Source organism: Drosophila guanche, unplaced genomic scaffold (genome assembly GCF_900245975.1).
Source record: "Drosophila guanche unplaced genomic scaffold, DGUA_6, whole genome shotgun sequence".
Classification (NCBI taxonomy): domain Eukaryota; kingdom Metazoa; phylum Arthropoda; class Insecta; order Diptera; family Drosophilidae; genus Drosophila; species Drosophila guanche.
Window position 1 is genome coordinate 742,153 of NW_022995748.1, and position 25,212 is coordinate 767,364.

The 25,212-nt window shown below is 43.5% G+C and overlaps 2 protein-coding genes across 2 annotated transcripts in view; both read left to right on the top strand.

The window, feature by feature from the left end:
- Window positions 1–25,212, top strand: part of LOC117584447 (semaphorin-1A) — a 115,289-nt gene that overhangs the window by 60,019 nt on the left and 30,058 nt on the right. The window contains 3 exon segments of the mRNA XM_034273364.1: window positions 7,318–7,414; window positions 17,339–17,447; window positions 23,487–23,682. Of these exon segments, the coding sequence (XP_034129255.1) occupies window positions 7,318–7,414; window positions 17,339–17,447; window positions 23,487–23,682 (402 nt within the window).
- Window positions 20,058–21,470, top strand: LOC117584453 (cytospin-A-like). The gene is made up of 2 exons (XM_034273371.1): window positions 20,058–20,302; window positions 20,566–21,470. The coding sequence occupies exon 2, from the start codon at window positions 20,655–20,657 to the stop codon at window positions 21,396–21,398; it is 744 nt and encodes a 247-aa protein (XP_034129262.1). The 5' UTR covers window positions 20,058–20,302; window positions 20,566–20,654; the 3' UTR covers window positions 21,399–21,470.

Consider the following 25,212-nt stretch of genomic DNA (forward strand, 5'->3'; position numbering starts at 1 on the left):
TCCTGCTGTAACATAGTACCTGCAAACGCTCGATTTGACATGACCCGCTTCTCGTGTACATGGATGAGGATGAGAACGAGCGCGTGCCATGTGAACCACAAAAGCCTGACAAAGCTGATTCTGCACCACAGTCTCTCTCCCTGTACCAGTGCCAGCGTCCGTTTTATGGGTCATTGGAGCAAGCGCTCAGAGGAGCGGACATGGAAGCTCTGACTGGCATGCAGGCAATCATTGGACTCGGCTCGACTTGGCTCGGAGTTGATGAAAAGGCAGCGAGCGTGCAGCGACATAACCTACATGACGATGCCAGGAGGTAGCCACGTTAAGATGAGCCAGAGATGCCTGGTTGACAGCCAAACGGCATCATTAAACACGAACAAAGTGCCATACTCGTTCGGGGCGTCATCATCATCATCAGTTTGGAGCATCAGTTGGCGTTGCAAGAGGCAACGCTTGGGTTTCTGGGTGGATCTGAGAGCAGATGCCACATGCATAAACTTTAGCACGTGCTTACGACTCTTTCTCTTTCTGCTTCACAAAAAGAATTGCTAAATACCCAAAAACATGAAGACTTTCCTCGCCAGCAGCTCTAAGTGCATCACATACTCGTGTCGGTCTCTCAGATATTTGCATATTTGCGTGCCAAGGCATCCTTGGCATCCGTGGCATCCGTGGCATCCGTTGGGGAGCCAATTTATAGAGCGACTGCAGCGTCATTGTTTGATTGGATGCGTGCCCCAGTCAGCCGTTGATCAATTACACCCGTCGCCGACATTTGTTTGGAGGCGCACAGAGGCAAAGCCATCTATCCATTCATCCTTCAGGGTCTCTCGTGCTCATATTTGTGGTGGGGAGACGCAGCATATCATTGTCACTGTAATAAGTGACGCGTGTGCTTAGTGCATACACCTGAGTCCCAGGACCTCCTTGCGTGCTTTGGCCTGTTTGCGATTCATTCATGCGTGTGGCCCCAGTGCTAAATGGATGTGGGGGTTGCCTGCAACTGACAGGCAGTGCCTCTGCCTCTACGTCCTTCTTGTTTAGGCACACATGTAAAGCACATCTTATCTGAGCCATGTCGCTGCTGCCCTGGGAGACAGACGCCGGGGAGACAATTTTGGGGAGCCTTCCCACCCCAGCAGCTCCAGGATTATGCGAGTAAACACATGCACAGGAGTAGCATCATACAGATTCTGTTTGTACAACATATCACGTTCCTGCCATGAAGAGAAAGTTCCTCTAATGATGAAGCAACAGCATCACCAGCAGCACCAGCAGGGAGTACGAGAATTATGAATTTTTAATATTCCAAATTTTCAAGTGTCGCCCAAAGAGTGAAAGTGTCTTAGGGAAAAGCTGATGAGTTTCTGTAAATATCTGGAAAGGGTTTTCCTTTTTAAAGTTTACTTCTTCGAGTGAGTCATAACGAGCTTCAGACTTTATTGCGCTGGAGAAAAGTCCTTAAAAAGCGACACAAAGTACGAAGTTCATCGGCATTCAACGCTTTCTTAACATCTGGGGGCCGCCTGCCCCCCAGCATTTAATTTAACATATTTCCCTAGATGAACTTTTCTGCCATCAACTTGATCCACATTAAACTAGATATGTACACTCGTAAAAGGCAACTCCGCAACGCATCCTGATGCACATGTCCGTTGTGCATCCTGCGAGTGGGGAAATTGTTCAACTTTCGCTGGGTTCTTGCCCTGCCACCCACCAGCACCTGGCCAATTGGTTACGACAATTTGTTGTCATTAAGGAACGCAGACTGTGGCGCAAGTGATGCACCAACAAGCCGCAGCATCACCCGACACCCGAGTCGAGGCTGGTGCTTCTGTTTGCATGGTCTTAATGAGAGTATGCGCATATCCTTTGCGGGCGAATGCACAAAGGATATCGGGATGCCGAACGCGAAGAGCGTAAATAAATGCAAAATAATACAATAATAATTAAAGCAGCATAAAATACGCCAGTCCTGGATGCTGCTGGCGGCTTCGGTTCTCCTTCAGATGTGTCGGCTGCCTCCATGCCACGTCTGTAGTGCCTGGTTCTGGCGTTAATTGCTGCATAAATGGCGTGTAGTTCATATCCTGTCACATTTCGTGGCATCCGCAGGGCATGCGAAGGTGCTCGAACTCTTTCGGCCTAAATGAATTTAAAGGCCTTTATGGCCATGGCTGTGGCGCCACATCAGCCGTCTCCATGCCCACCGCTCAACGTATTTCTCAATGAATTTCATTTTATTCGAAGCACGCACTGCATGGAAAATCAACGCCAGGTGGTGTCTTGTGGCACACAGGGTTGCATTTGGCATTTGGCATTATCATTTAATTATATTAATTTTGCGCAGCTGCCGCCAAACAAATTCCGATGCCTTTTATAGAATCAGTTTTTGTCTATTTAGGCAGCAAATGCAAATCCCTCCGTAGTTTTTCCGCATTTGATAAATTGTTGATGAATTTCCGAATGTAATTGGAAAACGATTTGAAATTTTAATGACAGTGAAAAAGAGGCCAAAACCATTTCCGAGCCATGCCCCCAAAAGCTATTTATTTGTGGTTTGCTTTTTTTTTGTGTATTTTTTCCACCCAAAGAAAAATATGTGGCAGGGCGTGTGGCTGCTGTCATCACACGAGACGAGGCGGCAAATAAATTTGATTTGGTCAAAATTGTTTGCATTGAAAAGCGTCACAGCGAGGGGCGGGGTATGAATAAAACCAATATCAGGGGGACCATAAAATACGCGTATTCCCCCAGTGGGATTGGGGATGGTTTTCAATGATTTTTTTCTCACTAAATATTCGTGGGGGACAGGACAGAATATTTAATAGGATAATTTGTATGATTTGTGATTGTGTCGACCGTGGCAGAATGCGATTGGGGGGAATGTGAGAGAAGGAAGAGCCAAACGTTTTGGGGTATGCCGGAGCAGAATTAATCGATAAGTAAGCGGATTATGTAAACGATACCCAAAGTATCGATAAGTACAAATGAAATCTCGCCGGTTTCCCCAGTGGATTTAATCTTCGGTGGATTAGTTTACACGAAGCTGTATCGGATCGAAATATTCGAATGCAAACTTCAGCAGAAAATAAAATAAATACGGTAAACCCCACAACAAAAAGCCAAAGCAAATCAAACAAACATTGCAGTTACAGCTGAGAGCTATATACACATCGACATGAGCAGAGACGGGAGGGGGGAGGTACTGCCGATAAGCCCAAGGATGCCACAAGGATGATAGCGGCACGGTGTCCTTCCTTCAGACCAGCGGCATTCAATTCAGATTTCATTTTTGGCCCGTCCCAATGATTTTTCCATTCTCTGGGCTGCCTTTTGCCGCTTGCTCTCAGGCTTTATCTCTTTCTTTCGCACTCGCTGTGAGTGTGCTGTGCCTCTTCCTGGCGTCTGCCTTTTGTGTGTCCGATTCGGTTCGGATTCCGATTCCGATTCCGATTCGGATTCTGTCTGGTCTGGCCATTTGGTGTCCTCCTCTGTCGACCGTTGGCGTTCATTTCAATTAAATGCAAATCTCAACGAGGATTTTTTCTTCGTTATTGTTGCCGCTTTTTTTTTTTGCGCCTTTCTGTATAGAGATGTGTGGCTGAGGAGGCTGGAGAGGTGAGTTGTGTGTCGAAACGTTGGCAAAAGTCGTGGAATGTTTTTCACGCATCGCTGCATTTTGTTTTCCGGCAAGTGAAGCCGCCGCCGCCGCCTTTTTCTTCTCCTTGCCGTATTTTCGTTTCCGCATTATTTTTTATGACGGCATCCAGGGATTTTTATTTGGTTACCCCAAGGGCCTGCGACTGGACAAGGTGAAATTGTACACAATAGAAATGTGTTCTCTGTCTCTCTGCCGGTTGGATGGCTAAAGTGGAGATTATTTTATTTCCTGCAGATACATTTTTGATGCATTTTAAAGCTCAAGAATCTGCCAGAGCAAGAGCCAGAGCGAGAGCCATAAGTTTTTTCTGTGCACCGGAAACTTTTATTATTGACAGACTCACAGACTCGCTCTCGACTTTCTTGCATTTCTCTGGGCAGCACTAAAAGCAGCATTTGGCTTGCATTTTTGAGCATGGTTTTTGCATATTTAATGTTTGCATTGTTGTCTGCCTGGCGCCCCGCCCCGCCCCTACAGTTGCAGATTGAAGTTTCACCTGTGTGTGGGGAATGGTCATCACACCATGTCGGGTAGAGGCATTTATCGCTTTGCGTTGCGGTGCTGCTTGTTCTGCCCGTACAAATGAAAAATTCGTTAAGAAAATATTTAATAATCAGCTTATTTTGTACCGCTGCCAGTCGTTGCCGTCTCTTTGTGTAATTTGTGTAGGAAATTGTCGAGGAAATGCTTTAGCACGGAGCGCAGAGCAGAGAGCAGAGAGCAGAGAGCGAGAGGTGGTCCTTTTTCTGGTTCCTGGTCGGAAGTTGACCATTAAGTTGGTTGGTTCTTGCACGGTCACGTCCCGCAAGTCAATGTCAAACATGGAGGACTCGACTCTGCGACTCTGCGACTCTGCGACTCCACAACTCGACTCTGAGGCTCTGGCGAATTTTGTAGATTTTCGTACGTCAGCCGGAGGAATTTTATTTTATTTTATTTTTTATTTTTGTGTTGAATTTGCATAATTTCGAGCAGAGGCCGCAGTCAGACATAGACGGTGGGTCCCAGGTCCAGTTGATTAAAGTGATAGACTCTGTTCTGTCAGTGTTCTTTTCAGTTTCATTTTTATTTTGCATTTCCCTCTTCTATGGTTTATTTTTTCACGTTTTGTTCTGCTGTCGTCTGGCCCGCTGTCCTTTGTTCATGCATAGTCCATAGATGTGTGTACCATGGGAGGACTATGGGGAGAACAGGAATTGGATCTGGGACCACCTCTGTGTGTTACCCCCACCGTGGTGCTTTTTTCGAGTTTGCAGTTTACTTTTGTGCAAAGTCAAGGTAAATATTAGATTTTTGGTTGTGGCATTTTTCCGCTCTTTTTCGGGGTTCCAGTTTCCAGTTTCCCGGTTGTCGCCATCTATGTGGCTTGGTTACTGCTCTCTCTCCCTCTCTGTGTGTGTGTTGCTTGTATTGTATGTATGTAGATATAGGTAAAATAAATATTAGCTTACAATTTTGGGCTTACAAAGTTTTGTTGGCCAGGTCGACAAAAAAGGCCCGCGGTGGCATTAAACAAAAAGTTGGACCTGGCATGCAGCAGCGGGGGGTGAAGCGTGAATGGGTCTGCGGCAGCGGAGCAACAAATGAGAGTGATTATCATGCAAATGAGAATGGAAAGCAGCCCAAAAGTAGAGCATGAGGCAGGGTATATTGAATCAGGGAGGCAGGGAATCGCTGGTTACCAATGAAGTTTAGCTAGACTTGACAGAAACAGATCCTACCATTGAACTGCATTTATTTTTAATAACTAAAATATAGTTTTTGTATTAATATGATTTTGTGCAATATTATTTCTGTGTCTACAAGGCCTTTTCCTTGAAGCATTCTAAACACTTGTCTAACATCTTCTCGCGTGTTCTGTTTCTCCTGTCTGCCTTTTCCTTTTCTTTCTTATATACCCTATATCCACAGACTGTTACTCCTCTGTGTCCTGATTCCTCTTTGCTGTTGCTTTCCTTCTTTATCCGCCTGTCTTTTCCTTGGGATTTGCCCTGAGACATTTTTCATGTTTTGTCTGCTTTAATTATTTTTTCATTCTCTGTTTTCATTTGGCGACTTTGTTTTCCTTTTCCCCTTTTCTTTCTATCGCTTCCGTCGTGTTTTCAGTGCTTGTTGCTTTTGTTACTTTTAATTAAAGCGAACAAAAATTATAAAGAAAATGTCGCTTCATTTGTACAACTTTCGCTGTAGTTGGCACACCCCACACTACACTCCTCCACAATGCAGCCCACAGTGTCTTTTTTTTTTTTGCCACATGTCCCATGTGTCACGTTAAATGTCAAACAAACAAAAGGCTTCTTCTGTGCCGCGCATAAAAGCTCCTTTTTTTCTACCCATTAATTTTAGTATTTCTCCTTTTCAGTTTTTTATCCGACTCCCCATTGAAATGAAAAGTGGGCGGACGGCGGACACGGGAAAAAGAGAGTCCAAATGTGCTTTCAATAACCAGGTAGCGCATCCCCGTACGTAACGTACCCCAAAGCCATGAAAAGAGCTTCGAATGAGTGCAGAAAAACCAAACCGGGGGAGAGCCCCAAAACTTTTTCACTCTTTTGAGGTTGACCGAACATTTGGCTGTCAAAAGTTAAAAGCCCTCGGAAAAAGCGAAAAAGTTGAAGCAAAACACACACACCCACACCACACACTGAAAATTTAACTGCTGCAACATCAACGAGCGAATGTCTAATGAGTGGCACAGGACACACGTCACGCTTTTAAATAGATGGTATTCGAGTTGATTTTATAGTAGTTAATGAATGTTTATAATGAATAAAAGATTGCTTTGATCGGAGTGCAATGTAAACGCTGATTACCAGCTTCCAGCTTCAATTCAGACAGTGTATCAGGCAGAGAGCATCACCTTTACTTTGTAATCCCCTGTGGAGTCATTCCACCTCCTGCTCTTTGTTGGCTGTATGGGACAGACAGACAGATAAACGGGCTACAGTTTGTGGCAAGTGACAACCATCAACGTTTTTCCCCATCCCCATCATCATCAGCATCAGCATCACAGTGGGTACAAAAAGTAAATGCGAATAGCCAAGTAAACAGCTGACAAAAACTTTACTCCTCCCTGAAGGACCAAAGCGGGGACATGATGAGGTGGCTGTGGCTGTTGCTAAACGGGTGGCCATTCTTTGTGCTGTTGCTGCCCGCATTGCCCACTTACCTCTTGCCCCTAACCCCTTGCCGCTTGCCCCGAAGTCAGCACTGCTCTGTGGACTTTTATGCATATCAAGCTGGAAGGATCTTCTGCACTCTCCAGTCGCCATTTTCATACCCAACTTCTGCTCTTTGCCGCTGACTCCGTCTCTGTCCCGGCAGCTGCATTGTTTTCCTGTGCGACGCCATTTTGCAGCATTTTACTTGCAGTCTCTTGCTCCCTGTTTCTGTTTATCTCTGCTCCTCTTTTTCCATTCGCCTGTTTCCCTTTCTTCTCAACTGCTTTTTGTCGCCTTTAACGCCGCCTAATTGCCTAATTAGGCATTTGCATGCTGAACCAAAACCATCTCCATCTCCGTCTTCCATCTACCAGCTACCATTCCCCCTCCACCTCCACCTTCCTGGCAACTTATTCGGAGTCAGTCCTCCTTTTTATCCTGTTGTCTGATGCAAATTTTGTGTATAACTTTTTCGTTCTCTCTTTTTTGCAGGTCCCGAAGATATACTGAAATTTCTGGGAAACGAAAGTGTTGTGGATCACTTTAAGCTCGTCACCAAGGATGGCAACAGTCTGCTCATCGGTGCCAGGTAAGTGGTTCATGTTTTCTATATTTAAAAGTTAAATGAGAGTTCAATTCAGGTACTTCCATATTGAATTTTATATATTTTCATAATGGGTAGAGCCTTTATTAGTATAAGTAACCTGCTGGCAGCTCATGCTTCACATTGTTCAAGTTTCGGGCCCCCATATCGCACATGCATGTATTCGATGTAAGTCTGCTTGAGAGCATTTGTTTAACACGTTTAAATGAAACTCCTGTAAGGGCGGATAGAGATTGTTGGGAGGATAAGACTAGGAAGGAAATGCAAGTGAAAAATTTCACATAAAGCAAACTTCAATTTACTTTTCGCACACATTGTATTTAATTTAAGTGGAAGATACGAGTGGGAGTATGTCCCATCTACCAGGATACAAACAGGACCAACTTTCTCAGGGCCAAATATGAGATAGAAGAGCAGTTTGGGTTGGGGTCGAGGCAACTTTGATTTTGCAACACACCAACACACAGGAAAGGAGAGAGCAAAAGGAAGCGAAAACTTTTGCAGCAGGTGGCCCTAAGATATGAGCAAATGTGCTAAAGTTTCCAGTAGTTCCAAAGACTTAAAGGGTTGGCTGGCAGCCTTGCACCGCGGAGGGGGTTAGGGTTGTCCTTTCGGTATTGTAAATTTTGTCGCTGCCAGAGACCGCAAAAGATGCTTACTGCAAATTTAGGGTTTGTTGAGTTTATTATATTCCGCATAGACAATGCCACCCAAACACACACACACACACACACACACACAGAGTCGGATGCAGCTGGTGACACACATATTAAAATGTTGCATAGTTTTTGTGTGCTCAGCCAGACATAATAAACTTGCCTGCTCCTGGCTGTGTGCTCGAGGAATTTGTGTGGCAAAGGAATGCGTTCAGCTTGTAAGACAAGACATCAACACACACACACATCTACACACAAAATCTAACCCCTAGCCCATCGTCTACACATCGTTTTCTCACTTGTGGCGGCTTTCTTTCAGACTCCGAAAAACCCAAGAGGATAGACGAGTCGAGTGCAAAACTTGTCAAAATATTTTGTAAACAGTTTTTGGGTTATTTATTAAATATGAAAATCTAAAAAATAAAACGTATTTCTTGATAGTTTTAATGGAAGTTATTTGATAAAAGCAACCCATCTCAGCTGCAGATAGTTTCGAGTCATTTAACAAAATGTATTTATCAGTTTTTGGTATGCATTATTTGTTCTCAAACTTAAGCAATTATAGGTAACCATTTTACGTGCATAACAAAAAGCGCGTTGCAAGCTCTTCACAATATTAGTTGTGAAATGCAAATTAAAATTTAATCTAAAAACCAGACTAAGTTATGAGAACTTTAACGACCTTCATCCTCGTCCTCGTTCTCGTCTTTCACTGCCTCTTACGTCAGTAGAGCAATTTACAATAGAAAGATAATGAGGCAGCAAAATGCAAAAGCATAACCAAAAGCAGGAAAATTAAGTGGAGACCCATACCCCGCACCCACCCACACGCACACAGACGTTCGAATGGAGTTGCTGCGGTGTGGGTTGGGTTGAAGCTTCTCAGCTTTTTTGCACGCTTGAACGAATTTGTATGCCAGCGATGTCGTTGCCAGAGTTGCCACTTACGTGATTAATGGATTTTTAACAAGTTACACACACACGCATTGCAAAAAAAAAAGAGGAAAGCGCACACACACACAGTCACACATGTTCGGATCCACTTATCAGAGACCCCAAAAAGAGTCAAAGTAACCGAAAGGGAACCGAGAAGCGGCGGGGGGCGACTGCTGGTGAAAGCCAAAAAGCGCCACGTGTGCACACACATGTGTAGCTCCATCTGTATCTGTATTTGTGTGGGGAGGTTCTGGTTAGGGGTTTCGTGCTGCGTGGAATAGGGGTAGAAATCCTGCAACGGGATGCGGAGCCCAACTAAACTAGGATGACAGGCGGAAATGCGAATGTGACACGCGTTTTGCATGTGAAACGTCAGGAACAATGTAGAAGAAAACAGAAAAAAAATAGAAAATTCTACAACGAAGTTGCTGTGCCGCTCCCCTCCCCCCTGAGTGCCTACCTGTGTGCCCCTTTACATTTCCTGTGGTGTTGCAGGCACCGTGTTATGTCTGCCGGCACCTGATGTCGGCCCATGTCAAAGGCAATTCAAGAGTTTTTCAGTTGCCTCAAGAGCAGTTGTGTAAATTACTGTGTAAATGAATTGGGTTAACAAATCGATTGAGAAACCAATTATGAAGGTTTTGTGTGAGATTTATTTCTAAAATGTATGCCTAAAATGTATTTTAGAAAACAGATCAAATCCCCTTTTTTGCAGCTATTCCTAGAAGAGATAATCGTAAATGTCTAATTTAAAAAGTTTGGAGCCCACGTGGCTGCTTCGATGCGAATTCCTGGCGTAAACTTTCAACTCATTATTGCAGACAGCTAATGTTGCTGGTGTTGTTCCTGTTTCCTCTTGCTTCTCTGGTGACACTTATGCAAATTAGCGGGAAATCGCTGCCTTAAGGCAGGGCCCCACCCCGTGCTGCAGTGCCACTGGCAAATCGGTGGGCCGTAATTCAGCGGTAAATGTTCGCTCCAATTTCGGGCTCTTTCTAGTCGGATCTACTATACGTAGATAGCTTCTCCTTCCTGCCCTGCCCGCCTGCCTAAGCGCTCAACATGAAAATTGGGTTAACACATTAAGATGGGAAATATGTGGCAACGGTTCCTTCATTTCACTCCGCTCCATTTTCTACGCTTCCTTCGTTTCCTTCGCTGCTGTTGTCGCTGTCATTGCTCCGCGCATTCCATTCCATTCCATTTCGTTCCCCTTTCCCTTTCCCTTTTCTTGCTTACATTTCTCAGGTTGTCAGGCAATCGAATGAATCGCGACAAAGGCGGAAATAAAATTGCTAAACGAACAAAGCAAACAAAAAGAAGGAGAAAAACCGTTCTGTTGCCTAACGGTACGAGTACTTGATTCATTCGCCATCTCCCTCCAGCTCTCGCTGTAGCTGTCGCTTTCGCTGTCTCTCTTTTCGTTTCTGCTCTTCTCTGTCGCATTCTGCATTCGTATGTGCTCTATATGTCAGCCTATCTTTTGGCTTTTAGCGTCTTTTTCAACGCAATGGAATGCGAATGCGAATTGGGCCCAAGCACACAGTGGGCCTGAGAAGCCTAAAAATGGAAAGTGAATTTGAAAGAAGTAACTTTAGGACTATGAGGAACTTTACGTTGAGAGCTTAGTAAATCGAAAATTGTAGTATTTATTGCTATAAAATCTACAAACTCTAATTATATTTAATTTCTAATTTACATTTCCAAGAAATCTGATGTGGAAAATAAACAATAATTAACTTATATACTTTTATTATTTTTCTATACGTGTTTATTTATTGTATTTATGTTTATATTAATTAAAATATGCATTTAAATTACTTGAAGTCACTCCAAACATTTTTTCTTTACTCAAATTTGTGTGTATTTCCACTGTCTCTGCATTGCATTTGGCAATTTCCATTTTTGTATGCAATTTTCTTTTTTTACGTCAGTTGGCGCTGGGGATTCTTTTACACTCACTCACAGAAGTATGCACACACACACAGACACAAACATGGTCTTTCATGGTGGGGTGTCCATCTTTTATTCGTTCTTGTTCTTGTTCTTCTTCTGGCGTCAGGCAGGATCTGTTTGTGGGGTGCCTCTGCGCCTTTGTGCAACCGCGCAACAATCATTTTTGCACCGCAAATTCATTTCCGTTTGCGCTCGTTCTTGCCTATATGTATGTGTGGCCTGTGCAACAAAAGTCCGCTAATTTTGGTGCAGATTCAAGCGCCACTCTTCACTGAAGTCCTTTTTTTGTGCGCGAAAATTGGATCAAGCCGCGGCAGCAAGTCATCCGGTTCTGAACGGATTGTAATCAACGGCTATCGTCCCGTACAATGAACATGCTGAAGCATTCCATTCCCAATTGAATTGTTCAGCCTAGGTCCGAGTGCCTAGTCCATGCATTCAGCAGGTCGTTGAGTAAAGCCTCATATTTTTTTCCTGCCTGCCCGCTCACTCTTCGACAATGGGCCATTGTCTACGCCTTGGTGAGAGATATTGCCCAGCAAGTAGTCGGAATGCACAATGGATTGCTGTTGCGCTCTAATCGTTGGAGCCTTTTTTTTTGTGTGCGGAAGTAGGTTTGGCGCACAGGATTCAACGCATCTAAGGCGCGACATTTGTCTTGATTCAAATATATTTCAGCAAATCAATGGCAAACATTGAAACATTCCAGACTTCAGATGACAACGGAGGAGTACCGCTCTGTTTATTATCGAAATAATATACTCAAACATCGATTTCAATTACAAAATGCCTGTACACTCATTTGGAAAATGGAAAATGTCATGGCAGAGTCGACCAAATTAGAATTGACCCAAGGAGTAGTTAATATTTTATGTGGTTGGTCTGTGGGATCGGGGTGGGGTCGGGGTTGGAGTGGTTTGGGGGGCCTAATCATGCTTATGAGACCACAAGCATTGAATGATGAAATGCAATTTGCTTTGTCATGTTTGCCTGTGGGTGGAACCGTGCCGAACCCCATCTCCATCGCTCCCATTGCCAGACTACGAGTGGCCTGGGGGGCAGAGTTCAAATGCCTCCACCTGGTTAACAACTCTCGCAGCGTGTGTGTGTGTTTGTGTGTGTGTGTGTGTGTGTGTGTGTGTGTGTGTGTGTGTGTGTGTGTGTGTGTGTATAAGCGCGGTGCATCAACTGCAACTGCAAACTGAAGTTGTGGCCCGCTCAGTTGATGTTTGAAGCTCAGTCACAAGGCAATTCACATTTGGGTTTTTGGCATTTGACAGTTTCGACATTTTCCTGTTCGACCCCTCAGTCCACTGCATTGAGGAGGACTGCTGTGGGAGGTCGGGGGTTGTTTCACAAAAGAAAAACCTTGGTCAATAGCATGGAAATTCAAACCGTCAACTGTCCCAGTCCCAGTCCCATCTAGGGATAGTGAGTGAGTGTCCTGGAATCCCTGAATCCTCAATCCTCAATCCTGAATTGGCTGAGTCAGCATCATCGAATGATGTGGGGAGGGAGTACGTACTGAACTTGAAGTTGTAGCCCTGTAACCCTTCCAGAGTCAGAAAGTCAATGAAAAATGACAAAAGCTAAGCCCCCGAATGTTGATGGATGTGAGGGTGCAACGCTTCAATAATTTTTTTATCCTGCAATGGCTGCCACTTCACAGACACATGCAGGATCTGAGATACAGTGGGATGCAAATGGCGGCGACAAACATAAATTTTCCCGCTTCATGGGAGGAACATGAGAAGTTTGCCTGATTTGCTTAGCTATTCAGAAAAGCCATTTACCGTCCTGTCAGCCTCCCTTTTGCCGCATCAGGCATCAGGCATCAGGCAGCAACGCATCAATGCATCTCTCTGGTGGGGAGTGTTCTTTTCTCTGATTGCCCCTGGGTATTCCTTTTTGGTCGCCTGATGACGTGAGACATTGAAAGTAGACTGGCGCTGGTGCTGGCACCGGCAGGAGCTGGCAAGATCGAAGGGTCACCACCGACCACCGCACACATCCCTCAGCCACTTCCTACCGTTTTTGGCATTACGAGTATTCATGAGGAGCTCCTGCAATTTGCCATCTCAATTGGCAATGCAAAGGCATTTCATGGAGAAGCAAATGTCTTTTGTAGATGCGAATAGCCAGAGCCTTTGCTGTGGCTATCCCTCAGGGGGATAGAGAATAATTCCCATTCTTCCAGGGTATATAATCTTCGTTGCTCTGAGCAGGCAGCACACAAAAACTTTTATTCAAAGTGTTAAATTTATGCACATCTTCATTCATCTTCATTGGAATCGCATTTACATACAGGAATGCCATTCTGTGAATCCTAGAAAAATTGCGCAAAATAAATTCTCGCATAAAACCCAAGCCGCATAAATATCAGAAATAAATGAGCAATGCCAATGAGGGCTCGTAAAATTTAATCAAACATAAATAAAGCACAATCTGGGAGTGGGTAGAGGTTTTTAATCGTGCCTAATGTATGGAAAGAATATCATTTGCTTCGGGGTTTTAGGCTGCGGTTTGGTTTCTAGTCTGCCAAAGATGCGTATGAGTAATTCGAAATCTTATTTTCGCTTTCGTTCGCACTTCTTGGTATGGGTCTAGACGCAAGTCAGCGAAGTTCCTTGCATTGTATTGTGTTTGTTTTGTCTACACGATACTTTTTTGTGGGTCAAACCACAAAAATGGCGTCGGTAGCGATGGCGACATGAATTTTATACCCGTATCTCTGCTGATGCTGCTGATGCTGCTGCTGCTACTGCCACCATCCTCTTTGGCCTCGTTAAAGGTGGCTTTCAATCTATTTTATGACAGACCCTCCACACACACTTTCTTCACTTTCGCCTTGCCCAGTTTCCAGCCCTGTCTCTTGCCGCTCTTAGTCTCAGCTCTTCTGGCAGCACACCCTCGTTTGCTTCTTCATTTCTGAGAGCTTGTCGACCACAATACTGTTATTTATGTGGAGATGTGGCTTTTGTTTTGCCTCTCTTTGCGCTCGGTTGATATTTGAAAAGGGTCGGCTTGGGTCCTTGGCCTGCGGGTTTCTCCAATGCCATTTGTTTTCCTCCTTGATGGCTGGCAACGCGGCTGATTTGTTTGCTCCTCGTTGGCCGATTAAAGATATTTTACCCAACAAAACAGAGAGAGAGAGAGATTCGAGATTTTTAAACGAATTGAAATTTGTTTTGCCAAATAAGAAGCCCGCGAGCTGTGGAAAAGTTTCACGTATGTGAAGGGATTATGAGGGGATTTTGTTGTAAACTTAATGAATGTTTTTTCTTTTCACTAACGCTTGGAAGTTGCTTGAGACTTATTTTAATCTCACTACCTTATGGTTCATTTGATATACAAAGAAATGATGTAGGAAAGCAGCTTAAAAGCTAACAACATTTATACACATATATAAATTGAAATTCGTAAATTATCATAAATACCAGAATGTGCCACTTGAAAGCGTTGAGCATTGGGCATTGGGCATTTGCATTTGGTTGGGTTTATGCAGGCGCAAAACCACGAATCATTTTGAGGTTCCACGGGCAATGGCCACAAACCGCAAATATTTCAAACCATGGCCAGACATCAAATGCCTCCGACTGATGCCTGTTTCTGCCTGATTTGCCTAGTTATCGTTAACACACATATTGTGTGTGTGTGTGTGTAGATTGTGCAAACGTTGTGCAATTGCTTCCTGCATTTGCAGGTGTATCCTGCCATTAGCCCCAATTTTATGTTTCATTTATTTTCCACAGAATCTATTTCGCAAATATTCGTATAATTTTTCGGCAATATTATGATTTTGCTTAAAGCTCCTAGGAGGAATATTTAACTAGCTTTTGATTCATGAAATGTGAAAATCTGCATACATTTGGATAATTGAAAATTGTTTTAGGTATTAAAAATATTTTAAAAATGTAATTAAATAACGATTTTTAGTTTTGCAGGTTGCAGAATTTCTTTCTCCACAATTTTGTGAATATTTCAGATAACATTTTTGTACATTTATTTCGCATAAATTCCCAATGTGGTATCTATTGCTGTGCAACATTCTTTCTGTAACATCATCCTGTGTGCTCCGTGCTCTGTGCTGTGTGCCTCATTATCGCACAACGTTTCATCTTCACTAAACATAAACGTAAACGTTTTCATAGCACCGGAAGCCTCTCTCTCGCACACACACACACACACACACACACACACCGGTACTCCCTTTTATATTTGCCAACTGCATTTAAGCTGAATAATAATAAACTGGAAAAGCAGCGGCAACAACTACTCGCACTATGGGATAGCTGCTAAATGTGCAATGGCTGACAGCACGAGGAAAAGCAGTGAAAATCCTTGCGTAATCGTTGCCGTTCGCTGCGTTTCGCTGCGGGTAAAACACACACACACACACACACACACACAGAACACACACTTTGCCGTGTGGAAAATATTTATGAGCTCGGTTTTCACGCCAAATGCGTTCTTTAAAATGCTCAAACATCCAGGCAACCCCCCATTGCATCCGCCAGCAGAGCTTGTAGCGACCCCACAGGCTGCCGCTCCCTTTGCTTTTCCGCTTTGGCATTTTCCGCGACATTTTCACAAAACGTTGCATTTGCTGTTGCACATTGCATTAGTCTGTGTGCGTGTGCGTGTGTGTGTGTGTGTGCTCATGCACCTCTATGTGTGTTAAGCATTGCGTTAAAGTGTTTATGTGTGTTTGTGTGCATTAGAAGCCAACAAGCGACAAGAGGAGCGCGCAACTTCCAACAGTTTCTATACTCTATACTGCCACCACAGTTGTGTACGTTTTTGCAGAAGTTATTTACTTGAAATGTACTCTTTAGATCGCATCGTAGGAGTAGATAGAGGAGCTACCAAAGCGCAGTCCAAGATCGTTTATCTTTCTGGGGAACTTTAGCGTATCTAAAGATCAACTCTTTGCTTGCTTTCTACTTTCCATTTAACCAACTTTCCGCCAACAGTCAACAGCCTCTGTTACCACCTGCCCAGGTCCAGGCCTTGTTCCCTTTATATGCTAATTTTGTTCAGCGCATTTCGTTATATGAGTAGAGACCGAGAGAGAGAGAGAGAGAGAGAGAGAGGGGAATGCAGCTGCTGCTGATGTTGCAAGTTCGCTTGAACGTTGCCTTTTGCCGTTGTCATAATTAAAACTCGCTGCATAATTGCCAAACAATGGCCATGTCCTGTTCTACAGAAGTACAGCAGAGAGAGAGAGGAGCTGACATACTGGCGCTACACACAGTCACCCATCCTTGGCCCAGGGGCAATTACAGGCCTGACAGTCGCAGGCCCAGCAAATACACATGGAGAGCATTCTGCTGCAACTCTTCTGCTGTTACAAATAGTGCAAATCTGTCAGTTTCCGCAGACCAAATTTGGATAATATTGAACCAAAATCGAAGCAGCATATTGGAAAAATATGAAGCCTGATTTGTTGCTACTTGAAAGGCGTAAAAAATATGATTGATGGAGCTCAAGGTGTGACAATGAGCTGCTAAAAAATTGCCTCTCTGTGCAGAGGAGTTTGCAGTTTATCTTTCGAGAGTAATCGAAGTGTGAACAAACAATCAATAGCACTCCACCATACAGCCAAAAAGAGCTGAGGCTCTACTCAATTTTCCATTCTGCATGCAAAATCATTTGCACGCACACAAAATATGCATATGCATAAATGTATTTACTCTTAATGTACATATCTATTCATTTATTTATTTAAAATTGTACGCTCTTTTTGCCGCATTGAAAAAAAGGATCGAAATTTTGGGAAAGTTTTGGGGTTTCTGGTGGTCCTTGCTGATTCCATGACACGGCAGCCATAAAATACTCGACCAAAGTGCACTCACACCCGTTAGCATGCCCCCCAACCACACACACACACACCCGTACACACAAAGTGGGAGCCACACGTAGTTGTGGTTTCAATAATCAATGAGTTGATTTTATGAAATTTTCCGTGCACCTCAGATGGCAGTGGGGCCACGGCACCCACCCACTCGTTGGGGTTTTCATGTGAGTGCAAATTTTATTAACGAGCATTTTTGGGGAATTTTTTTTGAAGCTGACAGAGAAGGCTAAAAGGAAAGTCAAAACATAGCGCTTTGTGCTCTCTGCTATTTCCCTCGCACTACCCAAAAAGGTCAAATGAATTTTAATTAATTTTTTAATTAATTTCCCGCAACATCCACAAGGCGTCGGACATGGGCCCGAACTTTTAGCGAAATGAAAGCCGAAAGGAAATCACAAATTCTATTAGTGGGGCGGGGCGGAAAATGTAAACACACTTATTGTGCCTTTGTGCTTATTATATGCTCATGCTGATATCCTTTGTCTGTTCTTTTGTCTTTTGCAGAAATACGGTATTTAATTTAAGCATACACGATCTCGCTGAACAGCAGCGGCTGGTCTGGACATCGCCGGAAGATGATACCAAAATGTGTCTCGTCAAGGGTAAAGATGAGGTGAGTAAAGCAATAATTATATTTAATATATTTTAATTTGTAGAGCATATTTTATGGATATTAAAGCAGAAAGATTTTCATGACAACTTTCTTGTACTCAATTCGAATTCAATTTTGAAGGCAATCTGCGACCAGCACCTGGCATGCGACTTTTGTCCGCAGTTAGTCATCAAAATACATAATTATTAGTGTTCTGTTGTTTTGTTCGGTGTAAACTTTTTAGCACTTTGGCCTGGATGGATGGCCTTGCAGTTCCCATTTCCAATCGCATTCGCATTTTCATTTTCATTTCCATTTCGATTTCAACTTTTGCTGTTGCTTCCGTTGCAGCGCAAGAAAATTGAGAAAACAAAGCAATAAAGTGTTCGCTCTCTCCCGCACTTTCTCCTGCAATCTCTGTGCCATTCTAGCTGCAGTTTTTTATGCGCTAAAAACATGCTAAACTATGAGAAGCTAGCAAGAAATTGATTTATGCAACTTTTTCTGGTGTTGTTTGCCTCCTGTTTTTGTTTTCTCTTTCTTTGTGGCTAAGAAATCTGGAAAATTTATTGGAAAGTGCTGGCTAACAGAGGTACTAACAGGAAAGAGAGAGAAAGAGAATTTGATTGTGCAATGAGAGAGTTGAAAAATCAAAGCCCAAAAGCAAACTTTTGCTTAATGGAAATGGCAAACATTTTGGTTTTCAAATTGGTCTCTTGCAATGTTCTGCTGCTTCTGCCGCTCGCTGTTGCGCTTCCGTTTCCGGTCAAGCAAGCCAAATGGTGGCACACACACACAAATATACAAAATCCGTGGTTTATTCCCCTTAGTTTCCTTAAGCTTTCATTAGGACTTGGGGTTTGAAATAAAGTAACTAAAATTGATCGATATACCGATATAAGGGCTACACAGAATCTATACTCGCATATTAATATTTATTATTATTATTGATGATCATCCCAAATGACTTTTGAGAGGGTATTTACAGCCGACTTTCTGGCTCAGTTCTTCTTCTTTTTGCATGCCCAAGTGCACTTCAAGTTTGGCTTTTTCTGACGTAATTAGCCAACACTTGTTGGCTGGGCGGTGCCCCAGTCAGTGCAATGCCAGTGGCTACAGCTCCACAGGGAGAAGTGAGAAGGGAGAAGCAAAACATTAGCAGGTGTAATTTGTTGAACTCAATTTGCTTGCCGACTTCTTGAAGGGGCCTTGGCTTTGGCACCACCGACCCACCCACTCACTGTGGTGCTGGTTCGTGTTATTTATGGCATCAAAGCAAAAAAAAAAAAGAAGTAGGAGAGTATGAAAGTTTCTTTAGATTGGGCGCCGTTCTCAAAGAACGGGGGAGCGGATTTGTGGCGTGCATGTTTGCCATTTGCAGCAAAAGCGTTTTTTCTTGCTCCAAATATAAATTGCAATTGTTGGCCAAAGAAGTGGCGCAACAAAAAATGTAAAAGAACACAAATAGAAAAGTTCAAAATTTACAATTTTAATTAACTGACATTTTGGCCACCAATTTGGAGTCAAATTAATGCTAAAAATAGGGAATACTTCTAATGCAATATACACAGTCTCATATACAGACATAAGTCACGCCATAGAAAGCTAAGGAAATTAAGGAAGAATATTCCCACATAAATGCCACAGGAATTGCTTAATTGAAGCTCAGTTCAGGCTGTGTGTTGAGTCGATAATGTGTGGTGTGTGTGTGTGTGTGTGTGTGTACACCAAATGTCACGTTGTTGGAATGTTTTCTTTTCCATTTACCCCGGGTCGCCTGGGTGGGGTGTTAAATATTTAATTGATTGATTTTTTCGCCGCAATATTTTATTAAAACTGCGCAAACAACACTCATAACAGCCAACATCCCGCCACTGTCTGCCCAAAATGAGCAATCAACACACATGCACACACATATTTATCTGCAGGTATATATTGATTTAATCCATAAACTGGCAAATGGCAACTTATAAAAGATTCAACCGCTGCTGCTGCATTGTGGGACTGAATATATTGAATATTTGAACACATTTATGGCTGAAAAAATAATCGTAAATCCACTTAAAAAATATTTTATTAATTGCTCAAGTCAAATATAAGTATTGGTGATGGTAAAAACATCTCTTGGAATGTTAAAAGGAATTCCCTCCATTTTTAATCCACATTAAACGCAGATGGAAAGGCGCCTTCAAGCCTTTGGCGAATGCACCACAAAACCATCTCAGCTACGTTGCCATTTGTGCGGCTCTTGTCTGCCATCATTAAGCGTTTGATTTGGTTTGCAAATTGTTTTCCACTCTGCTCTCAGAATTTCTCCCATAGCCCAGAGCAGACTCATGATGGAAGGATTGCCCTCCCATTGAACCCACTTTGTACGCATTGTTCAATGGGTGAATGCTCCTGCATTTAGGCAGAAGAGAGCCTTTGGAGCCTCAGTTTTGGGGTTAGTGTCTAATCCAGGCCTCATTCATGTCTGTTCATCCGATGGACTCACTCATTTATCTCACTTGTTGTTCCGTGTGCGGAACTGTTTTCTGGTCGCCCACTGATAAATCACAGTTGCCTGCTGGCATTCGAAAGTTTTCGTTTTTGACATGTTTCAGGGCTACCTTTTTTGCTGATAAGCTTTGCTCCAAAAGTCAAACACAAGTCACATAATTATGTGCCAAATGAGTTTTGGAATTGTAACTTAAAGTGAGATTCAGAGAATCCTTCTTCAAATCAAATCGGACATACCCAAATATCAGGCAAAAGTAATATTCTTGTGCCGCATCAATCACACTCAGCTCATTTCTGAAGGAAAGAACAGGAGGGAGGCGGAAGAAAACTTTTGCAGAAAGTACCAGAAAATTGTGTGGCTGCCAAAGCGCCTGCAGGTAGGCAACAATTTCGTTAATGATACACAAACACGACCAAGGACCAACTCAGAGAAAGGGAGAGTCTGAGGGAAGGGCAAGAGAGAAGCATTTTACTTCATAATTTTTAAACATGAAAAATGAATGACAGGCCGAGGACAGCCGGAAGGCAAAATGCTGGATTACATTTTGACTCGATTCGCTCCCTCCCCTCAACTCGGTCTCCCTCCCGCCCTACACCAAGCTCCCGCTCGTTGCCCATTTCATATTTCATACATTTTCAGCCGGAAATCAATATTCGGAAATATTTGTTGGCCAACATTCCCCAGCCTTTTCGGTTATCTCTCGCATATTTGCAAATGCTAAAAACAAAATGAATAAAAACTATTTCCAAACCCAAATGGAGAACGACAAGGACAATGCGCACTGCCATGCGCAGGAGGAGGAGGACCAGACACAGCTGCAGCGGCATCTGGGCGATCTGAAGCTGAAGCTGAGCGACACCGAGCAGCGGCTGGACAATGAGACGCAGCTGCGGCTCCAAGAGGCTGAGGAATGGCAACAGTTCAAGGCGGATCTGCTGACGACCGTGCGTGTGGCAAACGACTTCCAGTCTGAGGCGCAAATCGCTCTCGAGCAGCTCGAGCTCGACAACAAGATGCAAAAGGAGACGATTCGGTCGCTGGAGCAGAAGCTGAAGAAGCTCTCCACCGAGCCGGTCCAGCAGCAACCGCAGCAAACCTTCGCTAGCGATGAGCGCAAGGATCCACTGAATATGCTGGCCAAGAAATGCGGCTCCAAGAGGAATGCACTGCTTAAGTGGTGCCAGAACAAGACGGAGGGCTACCGCAACATTGACATCACGAACTTCAGCTCATCGTGGAACGATGGCCTGGCCTTTTGTGCGCTCCTTCACTCCTATCTGCCAGATCGCATACCCTACGATCAGCTCTGTGAGGCGAACAAGCGACGTAACTTTTCGCTAGCCTTTGCCACCGCCGAATCGGTGGGAATTGCCACCACACTGAACATCAACGATATGTGCCAGAGTGAGCGACCCGACTGGAGGCCGGTGATGTCCTATGTGATTGCAATCTACAAACACTTTGAGCCCTAGATGGACCTACAGTTTTTTGTGTATATTTTGTATCAGTATTTGAAACTATAAAGAACAAAAACTAAAACTAAACTGCAATAAATAGAAATTCCTTTAGCAGAAACCGATAGTTGGGGGGAGAGAGATAGTTGGAATAAGAGATATTTTATGGGATAATGGTATGTAAAACTAAAAGCAAAAATTATTTATTAACCAGCAGAAAACAACAACCGGCGGCAGCCGCAACATTTCTACTGAACATTAATCAATTTTCCAGTTAATTGCATTCTAAACAATGAGCCCTGGTATATGTGTGTCTGCTATGCGTGTTAATTACAACAGAAATAATGCGAGTACATATGTACATATTTAGGCACAAATATACAAGTCCTACAACAAACAAGTGCAGACCCAACCAGACCCCTCTTTTCCGTAATTGTTTTGTTAATTTATTTAAGTTTATGTAGCCAACAACATTTGTTCTCGTTGTGCACACAGAACACAGAACAAGGCGGAAAACTTGTTAAAAATGTCAAAACAATAAACCAAATGAAATGGAAACGAAATAAAAATAGGAAAGGGAGTGGAATTGGTATGCAGACAAGTCAATGAACTAAATACATATTTTTACAGAATTATTGGAGCAAATGTTGTCAAAACTAAATTAAAGTCAGCGTTGGGCAACATTTTTAACACGAACAAGAGGGAAGTTTGTGGCAGATTAGCAGATATTTCTTCGCTCTTTTATGTGCTATGATAAAAGTCACATTTCGGTTTGTTTAAATATATCAAAGAAATGTTGACACTTTGGATGGAGCTTAGCTAAGCTGCAGCTTTGACCAGAGAGACAAATCACCTTCATAAAATACGCCAGAGAGTGAAATCATTGCCCCAATTACGCAAAATGCGGCATGCTGCATGCTGCATGCACAGAATCTTGTGAATAATTTCCATTATATTGTACGGGTATGTACGTGTATGCAATTATTTTCATGCCCTGCCCCTGCTGCAGTGGGGCAATCAGAACAATGGCATTATTGTGGCCAAGGATGCCAACGGGTGGATAGGCAAATGACAGAAACCAAAGCGACACAGAATGTGGTATCAACATGGGCTTGCTGCTGCTGCTGCTGCTGCTGCTGGCTGGTTGGTTGGTTGCTTGCATAAGAATGACAGCGAAAAACTGTGCAAATTAGTAGGCAAACAAACAAAATGTTTAAATATTTTATCGCAGAGAAGCACAGAGAGAGAGAGTGCACGATGCGGAATGCAGAATGGCAACTGCTGTCGGGAGGGAATATTGCAAATGATTTGTCATGTCAGAGTGCAAACACTTCCGGCTGTAATGGCTGTGGAGGCTGCCGAGTCGGTGGAGAGCGGTGGCTAGGTGGGGAGGCAGGTGAGAGTTTATATTCCTGGCAACAATTTTCCGCAACTATGGGAAAAAGTTGTCATCGTTGTCGTTGTCGTTGTCGCTGCGTATTCTCCCTACTTGCTACCACACCCGAACTATGCTAAATGGGAGCAAGTTACACATTTGCCTTTTAATATTTATTGAGTTGCAGCTGCCGCACCGCTCCTCTCCTCTCGCTCTCCCACTGTGTGTGTGTGTGTGTTTGAAGTGCATTCGTTACGCATTAAATATTTCAATTTGCAAAACATTTATGCAAAGCACACACACAAGGAGGAGAGTTTAGTTCCAAAACACACACACACACACACACACAGAGAGAGAGAGAGAGAGAAATTTTCATTCAGGTCAAGCCTTCTGGCTAGAGCCTGCCTCTGGCAAAAATTGGTAAAGCCTCAAGACGACCCTGGCCTGGCCTTTTGTGCAACTTTTTGCTATACCCAATTCCCATTACGCAAAAGCTACTTCAAACGCCTCCGGGCTGGGCTGTAGGGTTCTACGTATTCCGAATTAAAACTTTTAATGGAAGCTTTTAACTAAGAACAATTTTAGTTTGGAGCTCTGACACAAAGAGGGCAAAGAGGCCCCGAAATATTCTGACAAATATGTTCTTAAACTTCCACTGATTCCTTTTTGATACCAATAGCCCTAGAAAGCCTCTCTCTGATTTGCTTTTTCGCTATTCTTCTTTTTTACAGGAGGCCTGCCAGAACTATATCCGCATCATGGTGGTGCCATCGCCGGGGCGCCTCTTTGTGTGCGGCACCAACTCGTTCCGGCCCATGTGCAATACGTACATGATCAATGAGAACAACTACACGCTGGAGGCAACCAAAAATGGCCAGGCTGTGTGCCCCTACGATCCCCGTCATAACTCCACCTCCGTGCTGGCGGGTAAGTGCACATTTTACTCACCCACAGAATGCTTATATAAACATACAAAGTCCCCTTATATTTTATTTTTTGTAAATTCTTTTTCGTTTCGAATAATTTATTATGGGGGAAGCTTCTCCATTTTTGTTTTGTACGTGGAAAATGTCTATTTTGTTTTGTTTGCCGAAACAAAAGGGTTTAAACAAATATTCATACGTGTGAGTGTGAGTGTGATTGTGGGTGTCAAGCAGCCACTCACACTCGCACCCACTTCTGCCATACATATACACAAATCGGATAAAAATTGTCATTCATCATGCGATGCGATACAATGGGATGCCTGCCTGGACCTTCTGAACATTTTTTCAACTGCGTTTTTTTTTTGGCCCTGCGTTGAATTCTTCGATGAGGTCGCATGATACATTTTTAGTAGCATGGTCGATGCCTGACTGCCAACCTGCGAATTATGTGCCAAATATATATTTCGTGGACACTCTGCAGCAAGAATGCGGAAGCGCTACCCATAACCGATAAAAGGATTTCGAAATTTCCCATTTGCTTGATATTTGATTGAAATTTATGGCCTGGCACCAGGTGGCTGTGTGTGTGTGTGTGTGTGTGTGTGTGTGTGGCTGTGGGCTTATATTCGCATCTCAAGTGCATAAATTCACATGGAAGACCAGCACATTGTGGGCATATTTAAATGAATAAAACTAAATGGAAACCATAGATAAATGTGATAGGTTTTACACTGCAGATACTGCAGTGGAATGCCATAATCTAAATTTGATCTCCGATGCAAGTTAGTAATATTTTCTAGCTAGTAACATTTCGACCCCACATCCAACCAATAAACAGACACATTTTGTGGGCATCCCTTCGCCGCCATGTTACATAGTTTTGATAGTATTTCCACTTGGCACCCATAAATCGACAGTCGCTTTTGGCGGCATGTTGGGAAGTTTTCGCGCTGTGATTTGTTTGCATTTCATTGTCTGCAGCTGCAGCCAAACCAACAAAAACTTTCCTACGGCCAGAGGGGAAGAGCGAAGTAGATAGAAAGAAAGAGCGAAGGAGAGGGCATAGATAATATTGATAAACGTTTATAACTAACTTGAAAGTGTGCGAGGAGCAGCAGTAGCACATGTGCTTCCCAGCTTTCTGGCTTGCTAGCTTGCTGGCTGGCTTATTGGTGTGAGAAGGGACCAAGTGTTGCCACAAACTTCCGCCGGATGCAGCTATCATCCATGTGTTTGGGTGTGTGTGTTGGCTTGGCTCTTTGCCCAGTTTTCGCCTTCCCCACCATGTGGGTTGTGGGTCATAAGAGTTTATCATCAACAAGCTGCCACATCCTGGCCAAAAACGAAGCCCAACCTGAAGCCCGTTGTCAGGCGCCGTTTTCTTTATTGCTTGCCGCAATTTATATACCCCTTAGAAGGTGACACGATTATTTCGGGGTATATGCGCTACGCGGTGCGGTTTGGTTTTGCGCAGTACGAAGCGGCTCTTGAATTTATCCCATTTTGGGAGGCATCAAGAGGCATTTTTCTA

Coding starts and splice junctions, on each gene's coding strand:
- LOC117584453 (XM_034273371.1), top strand. CDS start 20,655: ATGAATAAAAACTATTTCCAAACCCAAATGGAGAACGACAAGGACAAT.